At 27.7% G+C, this 22657-nt stretch overlaps 1 protein-coding gene across 2 annotated transcripts; it reads left to right on the forward strand.

Moving 5' to 3' along the window:
- The first annotated feature begins 5520 nt into the window (after positions 1-5520).
- Positions 5521-18512, forward strand: LOC135925727 (sorbitol dehydrogenase-like). Of its 2 annotated transcripts, XM_065461188.1 has the most exons (9): positions 5521-5644; positions 5686-5719; positions 5775-5942; positions 7418-7577; positions 14872-15056; positions 15109-15129; positions 16493-16713; positions 17622-17743; positions 18221-18512. In XM_065461188.1, exons 1-9 carry the CDS (start codon positions 5603-5605, stop codon positions 18396-18398), a joined length of 1131 nt encoding a protein of 376 aa, XP_065317260.1. In that variant the 5' UTR covers positions 5521-5602; the 3' UTR covers positions 18399-18512. The 2 variants fall into 2 exon arrangements, with proteins under 2 accessions (XP_065317260.1, XP_065317261.1); XM_065461189.1 differs by lacking the exon at positions 15109-15129 and having other exon boundaries at positions 18221-18508.
- The last annotated feature ends 4145 nt before the right edge of the window (positions 18513-22657 follow it).

Here is a 22657-nt window from a genome sequence, read left to right on the forward strand (position 1 = left end):
TAACAACATTCTGCAACAAAATTGCACATGGACCTGTTCCCGAATCTCAGGCCACTCCTGTTCGGCGCTAAATTAATCGCACTCGAAAAGCCGAACAAGGACATCCGGCCGATAGCGATCGGGACCGTATTCCGTCGCCTCGTTGCTAAACTCATAGCTTCCAAAATTAAGGACAACGCAGCCTTAATTTTAGCACCCCATCAACTCGGTATTGGCATCCAGGGAGGTTGCGAAATAGCCACACACGCTACTCGCATCCATCTCCAAACCAACCCTAGTGACGAAATCCTCGTCAAAATTGATTTTTCTAACGCCTTCAACTCCATTCGCCGTTCCCACTTTCTTCCACAAATATACCACTCATTTCCCACCTTCTCCCAATTTTTCCACTCCTGCTATTCCAAGCCATCTCATCTCCAATTCAACAACTACTTACTTTCATCATCTGAAGGGATCCAGCAAGGCGATCCTCTAGGCTCGATACTTTTCTGCATTGGAATCAACGAAATGGTCAAAAACATTTCTACCAACTGCAATCTTCCACTCCACACTTGGTACATCGACGACGGAATGTTCTGCGGCTCCCCTCACGAGGTCGTCAAGGCCCTCGCCATCATTAATACACATTCCGCCGCAATTGGACTTTCACTTAATGAACAAAAAACCGAGATCTGTCCACTTCATTGTTCCATCCCATTCACCCATAACTTCCTTACAACCGAGCTATCATCCCTCACTCATCTCGGCTCACCTGTCGGTGGCTTGCAATCCATTAATCACTTCTTCTCTAACGCATCATCTAGCTTACTTCATTTCAAAAACATCTCTAAATTTCTCCCTCGCCATCAGGCTTTTTTTCTCCTCAAAAACTTTTACTACATTCCTAAAATTCTTTACGCTCTTCGATCCACCTCAATCTTTAAATTTCCCGACTCACTAAAATCTTTTGAAACTTCCGTCAAATCTCTTGCCGAAGAGATCCTTAATCTTCGCTTCAACCATAATTCATGGCTACAAGCATCACTTCCATGCAAGCTCGGAGGCATCGGCTTACGCTCACCTTTAACTCTTTCCATCAGTGGATTCATCGCCTCCCGCCTCTCATCTCACTCACACATTAGCCAGCTTTCTCACTTTCCTGACCCATTATTAGCTGAAGCCCAGACCATTTGGGACAATTCCGTTGTCCCAAACACTCCTCGACCCTCCTCCTGTTTACAGAGAGACTGGGATACTCCACTCAACGAAGGCTCCGTCGCTTACCTAAAATCGAGCCTTCATGACGACGATCTCACAGTCTTTCACCAATTAAACCAAGGATCGGGTTACGAGTTTCTGGAAACTATACCCTCCAACAACCTCGACTTATTGCTGACCGCTGACGAGCTAAGATTTGCCATTGGATTACGGCTCAATTGCGAAATTGTTCTACCATACCAAAGCAAACACTGCGAAACCAGCGTCGATCGCAAGGGCAGACATTGCCTCCATTGCCGCTTTTGACGAGGCCGTTTTCCACGGCACACCAATTGCAATGACATCATATTGCGCGCTCTCAAATCCGCAGGCATTCCATCAAGACTTGAACCGACCGGCATTTTTAGATCCGACGGAAAACGTCCTGATGGAATGTCTTTGATCCCTTGGTCAAGGGGCCAGTTACTAGTCTGGGACTTCACCTGCATAGACCCAAATGCACCATCCAACCACAACGTCGACGCCCTCGCTATAGCAGAAACTCGTAAAACTATCAAATATAGTTCCATAGACCCCTCTTTCTTATTCATACCTATCGCCTGCTCTACTCTTACCACCTTCGGTAGCAAAGCTCTAAGTTTTTTTAAAGAATTAGGCAAACGGATTCGGGAAAAAACCGATCAGCCTAAAGAGTCCCTTTTCTTACGACAAAGACTTGCTACCGCCATCATTCGCTCTAACTACCTAAGTTTCATCTCTTCCATTGAATAATCTCCTATGTCTATGCTCTCTCTCTCCCTTCTCTTTCCTAGTTTCCATTCTTTTATCCCTTACCCTCTTTCGCAAAATATATTTTTATATTTTTTTTACCTTTATTAATTTTACCATATAAAAAAAATTATTATTTACTATAAACTTTTGATAACATATTATATCAGCAAAAAATATATCGTGTTAAAAAAATATAAGACATTTATTTATATTAAATTAAATTAAAAAAAAATTTATCATAAAATTTAGAACAAACGTGAACGCGTTCTATTTTTGTCAATGAACGTTGAATGCCAACGCGTTCCGTTTTTTTAGAAATGTTTACACCACTAGGTAAGTCATTCTTCATGCCAAAAAAAAATATAAAATTTATATAATAAAAAATATATATTATATTATAATTACATGAAAAAAAAAATGTTTTATTTTATACAAAAATCATTTTGAAAAAAGGAAACATTTCACCCTAAAGATGAGTGAATACTTAAGAAAAGGTAAAATCTTTTGCTGGGATCACTTGTAGTAAGCCTTCTTTTTATGCCGATGTCTTTATATTAGAGCCTTTTTTTCGAACCTAGTGTGTTAGTGACTACTGATATAAAAACTGTTGGTGAGGTCAACGCAGGTATAGCCATAGCAAATTTTTTTGAATATAAAAGGTTTTTAGGAATTGTGAATTGTAAAGTTTTTTATTTCAAATATTATATTCTATTTTAAATTTCAGTTAAAAGGCAAGATTAATTTTAATATTTCTTCCCTCCACGAAAATTGAATGTATATTTTCTTGAATTTTTTTAAAACCTTAAATATTGATGGATACAATATAATTTTATCAACCAAAAAAATAATTAATTTATCTTTTCTATTATAATAACTATGATCATGCAACATTTCTAGAATGTATAAAATGTACAGATATCTAAAGAGACAGAATTTTCTGAATATAATAATTTGTTTCATGCTACATGAAGAAAAAATATGCCCGACAAGATGGAGCCCTCGACTTTAGGCTGCTGCTGCATTTATAGATCAAATGCTCTTGGAGAAATATTAGAATGACCTGAATGAGACACTTTATCTGAAGCATAGATTAATAGATTCACAGCCGATTTTTTTTCTCTATTAGAATTTGCTAATAAATTACTTCATTACAGAACAATTTTATGAAACGTTTTTCAAAATTATGATATGGATATAGTTTTATGAGAATCGCGATTATTATTATAACTTAGAAAACTATAAGATATTATCGGCAGATTTATACGATTTAAGTGATTGCTGAGGCAACAGCGAAATTATATGATAATGAGATTCGCAAACTTGATAAACAGAAACAAATGATTTCTTTAACGTGGACTATTACTTTAAAATAACCGTTGTTATTCCACTTTTGGATACATTTATTATTCAAATAAATGAACCATTTGTGTTACATTAAATGAGTTTATCCAATTTACCAAAACTATTATATACAAATTATTCGGAGGATTTATTAAATCTTGATGTTAAAAACTTAAATATTTATCTAAATTTTAGTCAGAGCTGAAGGCCTATTAATTTCAGAATTTAAAACTTGATATGAAGGATTCATTTTATTAGATAATCATCTATAAAACTAAAAGTGGGCGCGGGTCGCAAAATTATGCGTGACACAATTGGTCACGGCGTGAATGTGAATATATTATAAATTATTAGGGGTAAATTTCCAGTGAATCACATGAACTTTAATATTTAAAATTGTTTTTTTTTATGAATATTGCAATTGTATAATTATAATATAAATTAATTCTTTTTGAAAAAAGAATAATTTTTGAAAACATAAAAAACTTCCACATTTTATAAACAACATTTTCTCGTCTTATAAAATTTCAATTGAATGAAAAATTATAAATCAATTTGGTAATAAATAAATTTAATTTATTTTATTTTACTATATATATACTAATTATTTGCACTCAAATTATAATCAGTCAAAATATATAGGAAGATTAAACATCTTAATAACTTATTGTTTAAATTTTCTCATATTTACATACAAATCTAAAATACTAATATAATTGTAATTGTAATAGAAATAGAAATAACATTGCTTGTTTGATTTATTTATATTAGAGAACAAATATTTTAATTTATTAATATTTTATTACTCAATATAATTAAATTTTTTAAAATTAATAAGTTAACTTATCAATATTTTATAAGTTAATATTTAAATTTATATTTAAGTCACTTTTTGACTTAAATAATATATATGATGTTATAATTAAAATATTAACGTCAATGATGTATATATTTAATTGACAATTCATTAATTAAAAGTAAAATACAAAGGAGTCAGCTGTAGCGCCATTTTATGGTTTGCAAATTAATTGTCTTATCAATCATCATAAAGTACATTAACAGACATAAAGCGTAAACCTAATTTTAAATGCATTTAATGCACGAATAACTATTAGTGAATTTACATCAATGATATATATTTTTTATATTTCTATAATCTCTTAATAATAAATAAGATAATACATCTAAATAGAGGATGATTAAAGCATTGCTGGAAAATTATTGAAAATATAGATTAAAATAATTTGTTCTATACCTATCTTATATTATGTATTTTAAAAAGAGTTATTTATAGACCAAGGCTAAGCATAATAATTATGTTCCCAATTTTGATAAAGAATGGATAATTTTTTCTCAAATGAAAACATGAATTCAGGTATCCATGGACAATTTTTAATACGTGTTGTTTAAAACATCTTTTTCAAAAAAAAAACAAGATAAGAAAAAGTTGATAATAAATTTGGGTTTTAATAATCTCAAATTCAATTTATAGTGTCAGCTTTGGTAAAAATAATTTCTTTATTTTTACAATTTCATACTTTTCCGAGGATATTGTTTCCCTGGGAAATTTTACGAGAGTTTCAAGATTCATAAATGGCATCAAACATAATTAACGGTAATTAATAAAATCAATCGGAATAACAATATTTAAATTAAATTAACTATTTAATTTTAAAATACCATTAAATCTAATTTTAGGCTATTTGATCAAATTAATTTGTATAAATTATGAAAGTATATGTTATCTTTTTGAATGCTAAATTGATTAAAATATACAGATATTTAAAAAAATTGTATCGCAGACTCAAGATTTATGATTTTTTAAAAAAGTTTAAAAAGAGTATCCTGTATTTTCGATATAAATATCCCCGATGCTGCTCAACCTATCTAATGGCTCTAACCGATTGCAAATATTTCAATGCACTAGGTACTAAAATATAAACTGTCAAATTTCCGTTCAATTTACTATTTATAAAATTATTTATGAAATGGGTCTATACGTTTGACTCGGTTTTGTAATAATACCATTCACGTCAATATTTCATATAATTTTAATATATTTTTCTAAACCTATTAGTTAAATATTATATTTAAATTATTAAATTTTTTAAAATTATGTTTTACTTTATATCTAATTAAATATTACCTTTATATTAGTATTTAAATGTTGCATAAATTATTATTTAAATTTTATATAAATTTGGTTTGGTATTTCATGTTTGTATCCACCATCCTTCTCTATTATGACGCGAAATCAGCTGTGGATATATAGGCCCACAACCATTTTTTATCAATGCAAGCATTGGTTCTAAAAAAAGTTCACGATTTAATCATTGTAAAATTACATTACAAGTCTTTATACACATTTTAATATAGGAAGAACGTGATATTCCGGAACCAGGAGAAAATGGTAATCCATTTAATTTAATCAAATATAAATTCTGCTTTTCCTATGAATAAAAAAGAAGTTTTAATAGAGACAGCATATGTAGGCATTTGTGGATCTGATGTGCATTATTGGCAAGAAGGTAGGATTGGAGATTTTGTTTTAAATAAACCTATGATCATGGGCCATGAAACAAGTGGGGTTGTTTGCAAATTGGGATCACAATTAGTAAATCCATTGCAGATTGGTAATAGAATTTATACTTTATTTGAGTTTGATTGAGTATATATGCATTTTAAATCTCTTGAAATTAAGATATCCATATATTTTTAAACCTTGAAATATGCATGTTTGGGATTTTTCTTGCTAAAAATAACAATGAATCAGGCCAGGCAAATTGTCTAAAATAATTTTTGGTGCCAAAAATTTTATGTGCTAGGATAAAAAAATCTTTTGCAGCTCCTGGGCTATGAAACAGGCATTCTTCCATGGAGGGAAAAATTATGTTCAACATTATTGGGTTAATAGGGTGTAATATGGCCATTAGCTTGGGATGGGAGTGGGGTGTATAAGTGCCAGCAATGATGACTCTAATTTATTTATCATACAATAAAATATTTAAAGTATTTTTCTTTAAATCTATGATTATCATAAGAGTGAAATTAAAAGTCAGCTGACAATTTTCAAATATTGTTTTTTCAAATAGAAAAATATACCTCCTAAATTTTGTTAATAAATTTTTTGTAATCAGGCCAAGTATAAAATTTATTTTGGGCTGACCTGGACAATTTATGCAAAATATTTTATGTTTAAAGATTATAATTAGAAAATTTATGCCATTTCAACATAAAAAAATTATTAATGGCTGGGCTAGAAAATTTTATACACAAATATTTTATAGGTAAGCTGGGCTATTTCAAAAATTTCCATAGGTCTGGACTTGTAAAATTAACAAAATTATTGCATGATATTTCTGTTATTCTCCAATTCAATATCCACTCAAATCTGACATTTTAAATGATTTGTTTTTTCTATTTTAATTAATTTTTTTATGGTATATGGTCTCATTAATTTGCACTTTAACAGACTTTGAAACAGGGCTGTGAACCCTCCTTCTAAAAAAAGGGTTTGGAGTGAAAAATTTCTGAACCTGGTATGAGTTCAAGTGGGTTCAGGGTTTGGAGACCAAAAATAATGACTTATATAGATTAGTTAAAATAACAGAAACATCATTTTTTAAAAAAATTTATTTTAATTATATTGCTTTAAAAATAATTTTTCATCATACCAGCCCTTTGTTTGAAATGCTCTAAAAATAAAAAGAGATAGTTAAAAAATTTTTGTCTATGCTAACTAAAACAAGATTTTTGATCAAATTTTACTTAAAATTCTAATATTCTTTTGTTTAATCTTTTATACATCAAACTAATAAATTTTTGAATTCCCATGAATATCTTGGTAAAATATTTGACCTCACTCTTTCACCCCTAATGAAAATATTTACCACCAATACTTTAATTAAATTAAGTAACCCACCATATTTTATAAAAATATCTAAAATTTAGGTTCATTTTCAAAAAACTATTGGGTTTTTATCTTAATTTAAAAAATAAATGCATTCTACCAAAAAGAATTAGAAAAAATGATACATGAAAAACATTATATAAAGCCTCATCTAATTTTTTCCTAACCCTAACATCTTTCATTATTTAAAAATAATAGGCGATAGAGTATGTATAGAACCAGGTGTGCCTTGTAGACATTGCTCCTTGTGCAAGGCCGGAACTTATAATTTGTGCCCTCTTGTTAAATTTCACGCCACTCCTCCTTATGATGGTACCTTGAGACGTTATTTCGCCCATCCTTCAGATTTCTGCCACAAGTTTGCAAAATTATATAAGTTTTTTTAAAGCTGTTCTACTTTTTTAAGCACAACAGTTAGTTGTTTTTGTGGCCTGAAAATATCTAAGTGATAACTCAAACTCTCTCGAGAGTGATACATATTATGTATTCGAATTGAGCATTTCACACAATGACGTAATCTGTATGAATAATATTATATTCCAACCAATCACGCTAATACTAATCTAGACTGGCTATTTAATCATTAAAATGCAAAAATTATACTTATATTGAAGTCCACCATTGAAAGACATTTAGATGAAGTGATGGCGTCTACTATAGTCAAAATGTCCAACTGAACCTCGCAGGCGATATAATTTTTCGCACCATAATCGTTATTTTAAAAATTTGTAAAATAGAGAACCAAAAAATGATAAATTACTTTCGAACGAGTTTAAATCAGTTCATATTTCCCTATATGAATTTGTTAACTGGAACGAACCAATATAAATATTTGAAAATAACCGGAATAGAATTGAACAGTTGTCTATTGGTTCGACACCCTGACTAGCTGACTTCAATGTACATACTCTTTTAATGAATGATTCATCAGCGAATGTCATCGATTCAAACTTAAGAATCGAAATTTTTAACATAAATACTCAATTCTTTGTAAAAATTTAAAGCATCCTAGTGATGTAATGGGCAGTAGTTGCTAAAAACTTAGATTTCGTTGTTTTTTAAAAAAAATCAGCTATATATTATTTTTTTAGCATTATTAGACGTAATAGGTTAAAGGGGGAGGGGTAATAAATCTGAATTTTCGGGGTTTTAATCCCGTATCAGGGAATTCTCCTTCCTTTTCCACACATTTCTTATAGTGCACACAAATTGAACGTTTCAACGCAGCGTTTTAAAACGCAAATAATGCATTTTAAATGTATTCGTTTAAATTGGACAGCATTTATTGTTTTGTTTTAAATTTAGACGTTTCATATTAAGAAAAATAAAATTAACCGTTTTTTAATTTGCGTTTTGAAACGCTACGTTGAAACGTTCAATTTGTGCGCCCTATTATGCAAGCTAGTGAGGGTATATGAGCATGAAAAATCTTGAAAGAAATCTAAATTATAACAAAAAAGAAAATCTTCTTGGCTTACTATTAAAGAGATAACTTTAATCATATGTAAAATTTACAAGTTTTATTGATTTGTACAAATAAAAATGGCAAATAATTACTTTTGCCAAAAAAATTTAAGCCGGTGTCCTTCAATTATTAAAAATACAAATTAAAATATAAAAACGCCATTAATTTTATTCAGCCATTTTTAGTTAACTTGTTTATATTGATCTCGCGCGTCATTTTAAAATATCGCCTTCTTAACCCTTCATAGCACAGTTGAATAAATCACACGAAAGATTAGATGGGGATCTCTGGACCCCAATTTAGATATTACTTGGCATCTTTTTAAAAATTTAAATATGAAAAAAGGAAATTATTTTTTTAAAAAAATGTTGTAAAATAGCAATATACCAAAATTTATGAATTAAATGAGGATGATGAAAAAAATTCGAAAAATGGATTATTTTTTGTGTTAATAAAGTGTTGTTTAAAATAAAATAGAAATACGATTTTAGGGAACTTTGAATCGAAACAAATAATAAATAGAAAACAATTAACACAAAAAATAGTCCTTTTTAATGTTAATAATTTTTGAATCAATTCGGAGATAAGAAATTGCAATTTTCGCTGTATACTTGTATAGCAATAAATTTCATATTATTTTATAAGCATGAAATCACGAGGTTCAAATTTGTTTACAAGCATTTCAGGTTCGATAAGATAAATAACGGTTAATGCCAGTTTAAAGGTTTAAGTTGGGCTTGGATCCATGGGTAGAAAAGTTACCTTGTGAATTTTAAAAATAAGTCTCATGAACTATAAACCTAATATAGTTTATTCATAATTTTTTATATAAATTACAAGTAACTTAAAAGTTTACAGCAAAATGGTCTCAATAGTCAAGACAATGGCTCCTGCAACATAAAAAGGGGGGGGGGTACAGCAACTGTTTTTTAAAATTTGGAAGGGAATACTTTTTTTTAAAAAATAATTTTATTATTTCATTTATTGTTTTACTACACCCATCCATAATCAAGATATTTCCTGTCTTCTCATAAAATTATTTTTCCAATTTCAAAATATGCCCAAAAATACAAAAATTGCACATGGTATAGTTTAAGAGATGAGAAATGGACGATAGAAAAATACATGATGATCTATATTTTAAGGATATAAAAGAAAAGCTTTTTGAAATAGTAGCTTTTAAAGATCACAGAATGGAATAACAGCAAGGCAATTTTTTATATATTAAATATATAATTATTTATACTAAAACTAAAGAGTTGATTATAGGGTTGCTAGATTCTGTTTAACGGAATAGAGGACATATTTTTTTTAAAGATACTTTAATAGAGCATTTAAATGTATTTAAAAAAATTTAATTGATTTTTAAGCAATCATTGCATTTATATAGCAATAACATTAATAGTTATAATTAAAATCGAAAAAACCATATGACTTACAAATTATATTATTTTTATTCCATATTTTTTCATTTGCAGATATTTTCGCCTTTTCTTTAAAAATTTATAAAAATTTTAGCATAAAAAGTATCGATTTAAAATTATATTGTTGGCATATAATTGCTCTTATAAGAGTCCACGGATAATCCATTCCTCTCATTTGTTAATTTACTCTCGATTAAAGAAAATATTTTTTTAACGATAGTCTTATGAGTCGTTATAGCAAAAATAAAACTTACTATAATTAGTAGTTGTAGTTCGTTATGTCGTTCAAGGATTGGAATATCAGAAATATTTGGTCGTGAATAGGAAGTTTTTTTTAATATTCTATCCTACACCATTTTATTTTTCAAAAAATCTGGAAACATTTTATAAATTTGACCAAAGATCAAAATATATATATACATTTAATAATAAATTATTTTTTATTGCATCCAAGGATTATTCTATCCATTTTTAATATTTGTTTATATATCGCTTTTACTTGTGGAAGAGAAGAGGACAAATTAAAGGAAAATAAAAATAGATAACCGACATATTTTTAGACATCTCATAAGAGGACGTCTGATAAGTCTAATTGAGTACAACAGGAAGAAAAAGAACTTACACGCATTAATCTGAGTAAGAAACAAGCTGAAGCTGAAGAACCACAACCAAATTTTTTAATAACGCAAGCAAAACCACGAAGGATTATTTTCAATTACAACATTAAAATTTTTTTAAAATATTATATTCTATTTATTTTAAAATTATTAGACAAAAAATATTATTTCTTTTGAAATTTCCCATTTTCTCCCTTTTAAAACATGTAATCACCTTAATATCAATTAAATACATGAATATTTGTTAGGAACTTGTAGTCCCAATTCTGTTTTTATAGAATGAATGATTGGAATATGATTATATGTATATTAAAAAATTAATAAAATTTAATAGTAAAAAAATAGAATAAAATACATGGCAGAATTTATAACAGATACATAATATAACAATCTTTTAAACCCTAGTATAAATTATTTGATTGGCATATGACATAATATACATCTACGACACGCATAATTTATTTGATTCGCTTATGATATTAAATAAATGTAAATCTACGACACGCCCACTCTTTAAAGGCCGCGTATTAACATTAAAAAAAATTATTATTACATATAATTTAAAAAAAAAATTTCAATGGTTCATTTTTAGTCAGAGTTTATCGGCTGAAATTATCCCATACGTAAATCATTTTCAATTGCTCATTTAGAGTCTGAGCTCTTCGGCTATTATAATTCCATAAGTCTTCCGACATTCGATTATTTACCAGCCAATCAGGGGTTTAATGAAGCATTTATGATATGCATATTTTTTAAAGGACGGACAATTTCGTAAAAATTTTAAATCAGGAACTTGATGTAACATTGTACTAATATTAAAGCAGGGTCTTAATCAAATTATTATTATACGGCGATAGATTAGAATATAATTTAGATTTTAATCCCTTTTGTATTTTCTTCTTTTTGTATATATACAATTTTAGGACATGTTGCGATACTGCCATAAGTTTACTAAGACCTATCATATTGTCTAAGACCTATCATATTGTCTTAAGACCTATCATATTGTCTTATTGTTGTGTGTTCCCTCAGACGAGATATCAAATAACCAAGACTTATTATTCATATGATAATTCACGCATTTTCTTGAGTAGTAGAAATTTTAATACGAAATTTTTGTTGTGGAGAAGTTTTCCATAATCGGCCATCATATGTGCCTGTGAAGATTCATGCACAATAATATCACGATTTATCATTTATCTAGACCATCTCAGGTGCCAAATTTGAATTTGAGTATGGACTCCCAATTAAGAGACACGTTAAACAAAACACTTTATTGATTTTGATACTGTAGGTAATCCAATTTCTAATAATTTTGCTATTGTCCATATTAGTTTAAACTTTCATTAAAAGATCTTTTACTATTATTACTATCTTTGGGGAATAAATAATGTTTGGGTTGGGGAGACCCTAATTCTAGATATAAATGCTTAAAAAAATAAGTAGAATATAATCCAAACGAATAAAAAGTATAATATATATTCATATATGGTTAATTCCATGGCAAATCAACCTAAGTTTCAACCCCCCTCAGATTTTTCTAAAATTTTTACTAGAGTTTGCAAAGAAAAAATAAAATTTTAGCCTCCAACTCCAAACAGCGGCTGATACACGGGCCTCTAGAGTCTAGACATCTAAAGAATGGTATATTTTGGGGAAATTTATTTTCATTTAATTTTAAATATCTTTGGATACAATTAAGCTAGAAGCGTCACTTGACTTTTTTATATAGCCTAATGGGAAACTTTTAAAGTTATATAATAAAAAATTATAAATGTTAATAACCGGAAATCATAGCCCAGCCTGGATTTTTTAAAAAAATTTTTTGGCTCGCCCCGTGTTTTATATTTTCCGGCCCGGCCTGGATTTTTTAATGGCGATTTAAAATAAGAAATCTTAGATTCAATTAATTTTTAAAAAGCAAATATCAATGAAAAAAATATCTTGTTTAAAGTCAAACCCTTTCCCGGAATAGAAAAGTTTCATGCTCTATGTCACTTAAGGAAAATTAAGATAAAGGTTAAATTATCTTCATTATTGTATTAAATTTACAATATATAAAAATTAAATTTTGTTTTCAGTAAATTATGGTCAAAAATTAATTTCTATTTTTTAGTTATTTTTATGAAGAAAAGTTTCCAGATCATAAATAACTATTCTTTTATAAAACATAAAATATTAAATAGCTTTTTATTTTATAATATAATGATTAATATCATATATTTATTAAGAATATTTGCAATAGTTAATAATTAAAATGCCATATCTCATAAACTTGAGGTCGGCCCAACTTGAAAATTTGCTCATTTATTCATTAATCCTATATTTATGCATAAGAAATTGATAGAAAAAAAATACTGATTTGGTTTTGTGATCATTTCCGGTTTTTGACTACAAAAATTTTTTCAACATATAACTTTAAAGGCCTACTATTAGGCTTTATAAAGAAATTTAAATGACGCTATTAACTCAATTATATCCAAAATATTTAAAATTAAAGAGAGAGTATTTTGCCCAAAATGCCCTTTCTACCTTTAGAAGAGAAGCCCGTATCTCAACCTCTGTTTGGATTAGAGGCTAAAATGTTAGTAAAAATTTTGGAAAAATCTGAGAGGGTCAGGTTGAAAATAGTATTTTTTTTGTTGATTTGTCATGGAATTCATTATATATAACATTAAATCTGTGTTTAACTACGTTTGTTGTTAGATCTTAATAGCTCATTACATAATTCTCAATCCCACAACGCCTGATTCAGACTGCATTTCTCCTTGATTGGCGTTCTCTTCTGTATGTTTATCATTGACAGATAATAAATTTAAAAGAAATAACATAAATTTACTAATAAACATTACTTGTTTTTCTTGAATTTTTTATTTAGCAAAAGTGTGTGAAGTTTCTTTTGAAATATATTTTGCCTATAAATAAATATATATAAAAAATTTTTTTAAATGTTGTATACTTAAAAATAATCCTTTATGGTTTTTCTTTTATGTGATGTTAAAAAAATTTTGTTATGGTTCTTAAGCTCGTTCTTGTTCCATACTGAGATTAATGGTGTGTAAGTTCTTCCTGTTGTATTCATTAGAATTTGACAAAAACAAATTAATATTTATTATCAGTAGATAAATAATAGGTTGTTCTTGTTCTATGTCTTCCTATAAAAAATATTGTAGAATAGATATTTAAAAAAAGAGTAATTAACTACCTTCATGTTCATCAATTTAATGATCATAGATACTATACTTTCTCCTAACACATCTTCTTTATTAGTAAACCTTTAACAAACAATTATATTAATAAAAATATTTATTGTAAAAACACCATTGAATTACCAATTTTTACTTCTTTTTTCTTACATAGTGTCTTAATACCCTTTAAGATTGGTATAGACAATTATATATTTAATATAAAAAAAATCAACCCGCTGTTAATTCCAATTCTGTGTAATGTCTTTAAAAGCTACTAAAAGCTTTTTTTTAAAATATCGTTAAATTTCCATGTCTTTTTCTAATATGGTCTGTCCACTTAAATTATGCTATGTGCAATTTTTAATATTGGGCATATTTTGAAATATGAAAAGACAGGAAATATCTTTGTTACAGGATGGGTTTAGTAAAACAATAAATGAAATTAAAATTATTTTTTTCAAAAAAAGTATCCCCTCTCCCGTTGTAGGGACCACTGGTTTTGGTTAAGGCTTTACCAGTTTCAGGAGACAGGTATTTTGAAACCATAGACCAAACAAGAACCGATATATGGACAACTCTTCAAGCCCGGTTTAATATAAACTAGGGGCGGGTTGGGACAACTCTCAGAAAGTCGGATCGGTTCTGATTAAGTTTCTGTAAGCATAATTTCTGTTAAAGTCTGAACCTAATTTAGGCTCACACCCTTTATTCCCTTCCTTCTGATTGCGTAATCTTACCATTTGTCGGTTACTATAATTGAAGCCTAATAATTCCTTATACACCGTTATCAAAATGTAGGGTAATATCGCCAACGATGGAGTTTAACCATAAATTGCACGATAAGTCATGTAGAAAGAAATAATAAAATAAATTTATAAATCGAGAATAAAATAAATAATTATAAAATGAAAAGAAAAATAAATTAGTAAAAAAATTTTTTTTTTAAACGAAATTTTAGGATTCCCGCTGAAATGAATATGCAGATGGCAGCTTTGGTGGAGCCTATGGCCGTAGGCTATTTTGCCTTATTGCGTTCTCGTATGCCATTCGGCGGTACTGTTTTGATATCCGGAGCGGGGCCTATCGGCCTTTGCTGCCTCATTTGTGCTATAAACATGGGAGCTTCCAAGGTGTATATAACAGGTTTTTTTAAAAAAAAGATGTCTCCAATATTTATACTTCTTTTTAATTTTAGAGACTCTTACAGGGTTGTCAGGTAAAATTATTTCAATGTGGAAGATTTTCGTAAACTCTTTTTCCATCATAAATAATCAACTAATAATAGAAAAATAGATGACGATTTATTTCGTTATGCAATCAGTTTCCCCCTGGGTTTATCATTTTTAAACCAATACAATTTCAACATATGTAATTAGGTCTCATAATTGTTTTGAAAGCCATGCGCTCCATTGTAAATTCATAATTTAAAAAAAAATAATACTAATTATGGATTTATTTTTTAAATATTTATAAAAACATAGCTCTTTAAAAATGTTTTTAATAATGATCGTTTTCTCATTTTAAAATTTATACAAATTAGCCAATATAATATGGCCGCTAATTATATAAGATCTCGTCTTTTATTGGTTATCAAATAAAACCTGACAAATTTAAGAACAAGGGGGATCAAGTAGAAAGAGGTAATAGAAAATTTTGATTTTAAAATCGATTATATTTTTATAATTTTCCAAAACTGAAAAAAATTAGAATGTGGGAAATTTTGTGGTATATTTTGGGAATTTTATAAATGTGGTTGTTGAATTAAGTGTTTATAGATTTCGACTTTTTAATAAAATTGTAGTAGTATACTAGTCATTTTGGCAGCCCTGGATAATGTTGTTAATTGGCTTGATTTGAGCCGATTTTTAAAAACGGTTAAAATATTTTAGCTAGAAGAATATTGCCTAAGTTTCGAGATTTCGTTAAAAGATGTCCAAACCCTTGTGCCATGTATGAGCAAAATTTTCAGGCTTGCATAATAATTTTCTGGTTAAAATATTGACTTTAGACGTTTTAAAAAATAGGCTCAGATTGAGCCGTTGACCTATATAAGATCTGGCAACCCTGCTCATGAACACGTGCAAAAATTTTTCTTTTTGTTCAGCTTTATTATTGATATTATTAATTTTTTTTCAAACCCCCAAAATATTGTTTTTATGGGAAATGGGATACTTTTTTAAACAATAAGTAATCTTTTTTGATGGAAAATTTTTAATTCTATCTTTTCCATATAAATTTAGACTTATTAAAATATCATCCTAGCTTTTAAAATCTAGTTAGTTCATATTTCCTTTAAAATAAGTGTAGGCAAACATTAAAAATAAAGTAAAAGCTTAAATATAATTATTTTTTTTCAATTTTGTTGTTTTATCAAATATTTTTTGAGATTTTAATGGTCAAGAAAAGCCTCAAATTCTTATCATTTTGGACCTTCCAATTAGAACATTTCATCTTATAAGTTATATTACGATTTTTAAAAAAAATTTAATATTTTATATCATAAATTTTTGACATGTCAAAGTTTAATTTAGGCTAGATAATTTATTTATTTCAATTAAATCCTGGTTAAAACCGTTAAGATATGCTGGAAAATAGGCTTAAAGCTGCTAAACTTTTGGGAGCTGATCACACATTGCAGATAATACCTTCTTCCCCGGATACTTTTAACCTCACATTCGCTGATAAAGACGCCAATGACCCTAATAAAAACCGATTTGAAACTTTTTTCGAAAAACATGATAGACCAGATGTCACCTTTGAAGCAACTGGTTCTGAAAGCGGGATAGAATTGGCTCTCAAAGTTTATATATATAATATTTTTATTTAGCGATAATTTCGTTCAATAGAAGTAGGAGAAAGAAATAAAACAGAAGGAATTAAAGAGAAAAGAATTATGAGAATTTTATGTGCAGACAGAATTTTCATTTTCGAAGCAAAAAATGAATTAAAAAAAAATGATTCTCTTTTTTCTCTCACGCATATCAATTATTTTAAAAAGGTTCTGATTTGGGGGTTTTCGGTTATTGTTTTTTTCTTTTTCACAATATATTATATATAGGGGAAATGTGACATGAATGGCTATGTTTTTGTTTTTCAAAAAATGGCATTAAGATTTGGATTTAACCAAACAAATTTTTTATCAATGTGTAGCCCAATTCTTAATCTTTAAAATAAAATTTAAATCAAAGCTCATCTATATTAGTTGATTTTCAGCCAGTCAAAACATGGTATGTTCTGGCCATATACTATGTGTTAACTTCCATTATAAATTATTTAAGAATTTTATTTTAAATATTACAATATGAAATGCTTGTAAAAGACATATGTTAATATTTCTTCTTTTTTTAGATATATAAAAGTTTAATTATACATTAATTTAATTAATATTTACATCTAAGTTTATCACCATCTATTTAATGATAATATTTTATAAATTAATATCTTGATTATTTTTTTGTTAAACATTTTTGTTTTAATATAAAATTAACCACTATCCATCTATTTAAATGATTTTATAAATTATTATTTTGACTATATCAAAAGATTAACAAAAATTGGCAAATACATCACCAATATTACTTTATCTATCTATTCAAATGATTTTATAAATTATTATTTTAACTATATCAAAAGATTTAAACAAAAATTGGCAAATACATCACCAATATTACTTTATCTTTATATTTTTTTATGTTGATTATAAACAAGGTGACTAAACCTGGAGGAAAGCTGATATGCATAGGCTTTTCGTTTCATCCCACCAAAATCAAAGTTGCTAACATTATCGTCAAGCAAATCGATATCCTGGGCATTTTTCGATACGCTAATTGGTATATTCCTTTTTATTATTAATTTTGTTTTATAAAAATGTTACAAATCAACCAATAAAAAAAACTTATTTTTTTTGTCTCAAAGATAAAAAAAAATTAAATGTAACACACTCAAACATAATCCAGTACCAGCGACTAACCCTTTCACATTTGCACTAATTCGTGGCCAATTAATTATATTTATATATTTCGCCGCGAATTCGCTCTAACTATGAGAGTAATACATTATCATTGATATAAGATTTTTCTTATTTTATTAGTGGGAAATTTGCATTTATATATATTTTTGAAATCTAAAATTTTCAATAATATTAGACATGACATGTCATGATATGTGTTTAATACTTTGTTGAGCCTGTTTTAAATAGTATTTATATCTGGTATTAACTAAAATTATTTTCTAATTTTCGATATTAATCATTATGTAAAATGAAATCAAGTAACAATAAATTTTAATGTATAAATTTATTGTTACAGCTTTCCCCAGACCATTTCTCTTTTACATAATTGCCGAAATAAGGAAGAAATTCGCAAAATCATGATAACCCACATGTTTAATTTCTCAGAAAGTCTTGAAGCTTACACTGTTGCCAAAGAAAATAGTCGGAATAACGCTGTAAAAGTCATGATAAAGGTATCGGATCATGACAAATAACCTAATAATATGATTTAGTAAAAAATTTTTAAATTATCTTTCTCTTCACTCAATAATGTTTTATTAATTACAAAAAATGATAAAATTCTCTTCATAGAGCTTTTCACTATTCATTCCATTTATTATTTATATTATACAAATATATATTTTTAAATTATCTTCTCTTCACTCAATAATGTTTTATTAATTACAAAAAATGATAAAATTCTCTTCATAGAGCTTTTCACTATTCATTCCATTTATTATTTATATTATACAAATATATATATATTTTTTAATTTTCTCGTTCATTCAGTCAATGTTTTTAATATTTTTTGGAATTATTTATGTTTCCTCTCGGACCAATGATGTTTTATTTATTACAAAAAATGATAAAATTCTTTTTATAGAACTTTTTAATAATCATTCCATTTAATATTATATATTTTTTAATTTTGTCGTTCATTTAGTCAATGTTTACAATATTTTTTGGAATTATTCATGTTTGGTGAACCAACCATTTTCATCATTGCCTCCCTTGCAAATTGTAAAATGAATAACATTCCCACATTTATATCATAATCCCCCCTCCCCAATTTGAGGTGGCTATCAATTTATCATTGATCGTCCACTAAGTATTTCCAAGAGCTTTTATTTTAGGTAAATTTAGTAGATTAATTATTTAATCATTGAATTTAAATTATTTATACAACTTGACAATTTATATATTATTTATACAACGCATAATTTTTAAATATTATCGAAAATATTTATTTATTCTTAATATGTACTAAATAAAAATATTATATTTAAAATTATTTTCTTATACAAATCGAAATAAAAAATTATTTTTTTTGTACACTAATTCATATCCTACGTCCTCTGTGAACGCTCATCACTGGGTAATTTACAAAAACAAGCTAATTTTTTAGTAACTACGCGATGCTTATCAATGATTTTACTCAAATAAATGTTGTGTTTCTTAATTTTTGAATTTATATTTTTCTTTTTATATTAAGAATTTTATTAAATGTTTTATAAAAAAAATATTTTTTAATGAGTTTCATTTTTGAAAACGGGGTTTTAACCCGAACGTCGGCTACTATTGTTTTATAAACATGTTCTCGAATAATATAAATATTTTTTGGATTAAATAATGAAAGGACAAAATATTTATAAATTAAATTATAGCCAATATGAGGTTAAACATCCTATTGAAAACGAGAGAAATATAATTTTCAAATTGTTCTCCTGTGAATTTACAAAGAGATAATGTAATTTTCAGGCGACTATTTATAAAATAAAAATACTGGTTTTAGACTTAATCCTCAAAGCTCGGGAAATCCCGGGTTATGATTTTGATAAATAATATTTTCTAGACAATATTTAGAAAAAATACAAAAATTAATAGCGATCACTAGAGAAAGTTTGAAATGATATTTTTTTTTAATTTAAAGACAAATAATAGTTTTTTAAAATAAATGTTAACAGCACTTTCAAAAATTGTTAATATTGATTAATGGTATTCTACATTTTGGTTCATATTTTTAAAACATTTACTTAAAGTATTATTGTTTTACTTATCAGGTCAATTCAACGAAACTTTTATCGCGAAACTCTTTTTAGTGAAACTTTTATCGCAAATGTTGTTCATCAAGAAAGAATTTTAGAGTCATGGTAAATAATATCCCGAAATCTTTTCCGGTAAACATTTACAGCGAAGATAATTGGGAATTTATTTCAGTGCACTTAAGAGCGAAAACCACACGAAAAAAAAGCTTTGTAAATTTTGTTATATTTGTTAACTTCTTCTATCCCAGTGCCCATACCTATCATACGATAATTGAACATCTGTATAAAATTTATTAATATAAGGAGGGTTTAAATAATATTTATTACTAAGATTAGTTATCTATGTTTGGCTTAATTTTATTGAAATAGGATAATTTTTTAAATAAATTTATTTTATTAATTATTTGTAGTATATATATTCTCCACTTCCACAGACAGCGGATACGAATTTCTCGAGGCTTTCCCATTGCGAAACCTTGACCAGCTCTTAAGCAATGATGAGCTACGTCACGCCATCGGTCTTAGACTCAATTGTTATATGGTAATACATCACTGTATCCTCTGTTCAAACATCGGTCAACTCCATAGGCCATCACTCTTTGCTTTGCACTGTAAGCGCTGTAAAGACAGATTCATTAGGCATTTAAAATGCAATGATACTATTGCGCATTGAAACCTGCTGGCATCCCATCAACCCTCGAGCCTACTGGCCTTTACAATTCCGATGGTAAGCGGCCTGATAGTTCTACCATGATCTATTGGAAGAGGGAGGAATTCCTAACCTGGGATTTCTCATATCGATCCTCTTGCCCCATCCAATATAAATAGGGGTGTTCTACCAGGCTAAATATTCACCATCGCTACCCGTTTACTATACATTCCTACCACTAATCGCCACGATTCTAACATCGTTCGGCACTCATGGCCTGGCCTTTTTTAAAGAGCTGGGAAAACGAATCTCTGCTAAGACCGAGGATTCCCAAGAGGGATTCTACTTATTTACTTCAAAGGTTAGCCCTAAACATAATAAAATGCAATTCACTCAGCTTTATAATCTCAATGAACGAAACCCCCTGAATGAACATCCTATAGGATTGACTTAGGCTATTTTGCTCCCAATTATAACGTTGACTCTAAAAGGGAACTTGGATCTCAATTGATAAAGACAGCAAAAATTAATGACTTTATATAATTGTGAATTACTAATATTATATTTTTTCCAATAATTGTGAAAATTATAATTAATTTGTAATTTTATAATCATTTTTGACTTTATACTAAGCTTTCCTATTAATTGAATTTAAAATTCAATAAAAATTATTGTTATATTTTCAAAATTGTAGATTTATGCAACAAAAACTCTTAAAATTGTTATATCATGTAATTCATTCTTAATATTATAATATAATGAATAAAAGATAGAAGTAGGCAAAATACTAGATCCTATTGCCAAACATATAGTATCTATAACAGAAAATAATCTCCTTTTTGACATTTTAAATTAATTTCACTATAAATATAAAAGCCTAATATATCACATATTTTCATTTCTAGAACATAGTATCATTGGCATTTATTTTAAACATTTTCTATATATATTTTTGGCCAAAATAATATATTGTAATCCTGGAGATTTTACTCATAGGAAGCAGAAACGTTTAGACATCTATTTGCCAAATTTCGAGGTTTACATAATATTATTTTGTCTAAAATCCTAATCGTGCCATTAAAAACACTAGTAATTATGGTGCTTCTTTGAAAATTAAAGATATAAAACATAAAATATATTTCTTTAAATACCAATAATTTTTTGCGATTTATCCAAATCCTAAATAGCCAAAATAATATGATATAAACCTGGAGATTTTGCTCATATGTGGCAGAACGGTTTGGACCTCTATTTGCCAAATCTCGAGGTTCACATAATATTATTTTGGCTAAAATCTTAATCGGGCCATTAAAAACACTAATAAATATTTTAGCTTCTTCGAAAATTAAAGATAAAACATAAAATGTAATTTTCTAAATACCAATTATTTTTTGTGATTTATCCAAATTCTAATTCGGGAAAAACCAATTGAGCAAAATTTTTCTTGGAATCGATACATAATGCCATTTCAAATAAACTATATAAAGTCAAATGATAATGTTTCATTCTTTATATTTTACATTTTTAATTGTAATAATACCAACTTAAGCTTTTCTAAGCTCCATCTTTGATATTGAGCGGCCCTTAATCCAATATTTACATCATATAATATGTTTGAATGAATGCTTAAATATTATCTTGTAAAATTAAATTAAATTGACGCTTTGGGCAACATAATATTTTTAAGAATTTTATTTTATTTTTTTGCTATATTGCATACTTTCAGTTTATAATTAAATACATTTAAAGAAATTTAAGTTATTTAATTTTTTCAAAGTTAATTTGCCCAAAATCAGGTAAATATAATTTCATTTTCTTTATAAAAATGGCGGGTAAAAAAATATCGAAAAACTCCCATTAAAATTGGGATATATTGTCAACATAATTATAAGGCTAATCCCTAACAAATAAATAAATTTTTTATAGATCGGATAAAAGTGTTTAGTAACAAATATTAAACATTATTCTTATTTGAATAGGTGAAATTATTATATTCAAAAATTAGTGAAAAGGAAGGATAAAAATAAATAAATCTTCACTCTCAGATCCACACTCTTAA

This window comes from Gordionus sp. m RMFG-2023, chromosome 3, assembly GCF_954871325.1.
Source record: "Gordionus sp. m RMFG-2023 chromosome 3, tfGorSpeb1-WG-v2, whole genome shotgun sequence".
NCBI lineage: Eukaryota > Metazoa > Nematomorpha > Gordioida > Chordodea > Parachordodidae > Gordionus > Gordionus sp. m RMFG-2023.

Excerpts from the sequence above, each read along its gene's own strand:
- LOC135925727 (XM_065461188.1), top strand. The coding sequence starts at position 5,603 with ATGCAAGCATTGGTTCTAAAAAAAGTTCACGATTTAATCATT. Across the intron at positions 7,578-14,871 it reads CCTTCAGATTTCTGCCACAA|GATTCCCGCTGAAATGAATA; the intron begins GTTTGCAAAATT and ends ACGAAATTTTAG. Across the intron at positions 17,744-18,220 it reads ATTTTTCGATACGCTAATTG|CTTTCCCCAGACCATTTCTC; the intron begins GTATATTCCTTT and ends TTATTGTTACAG.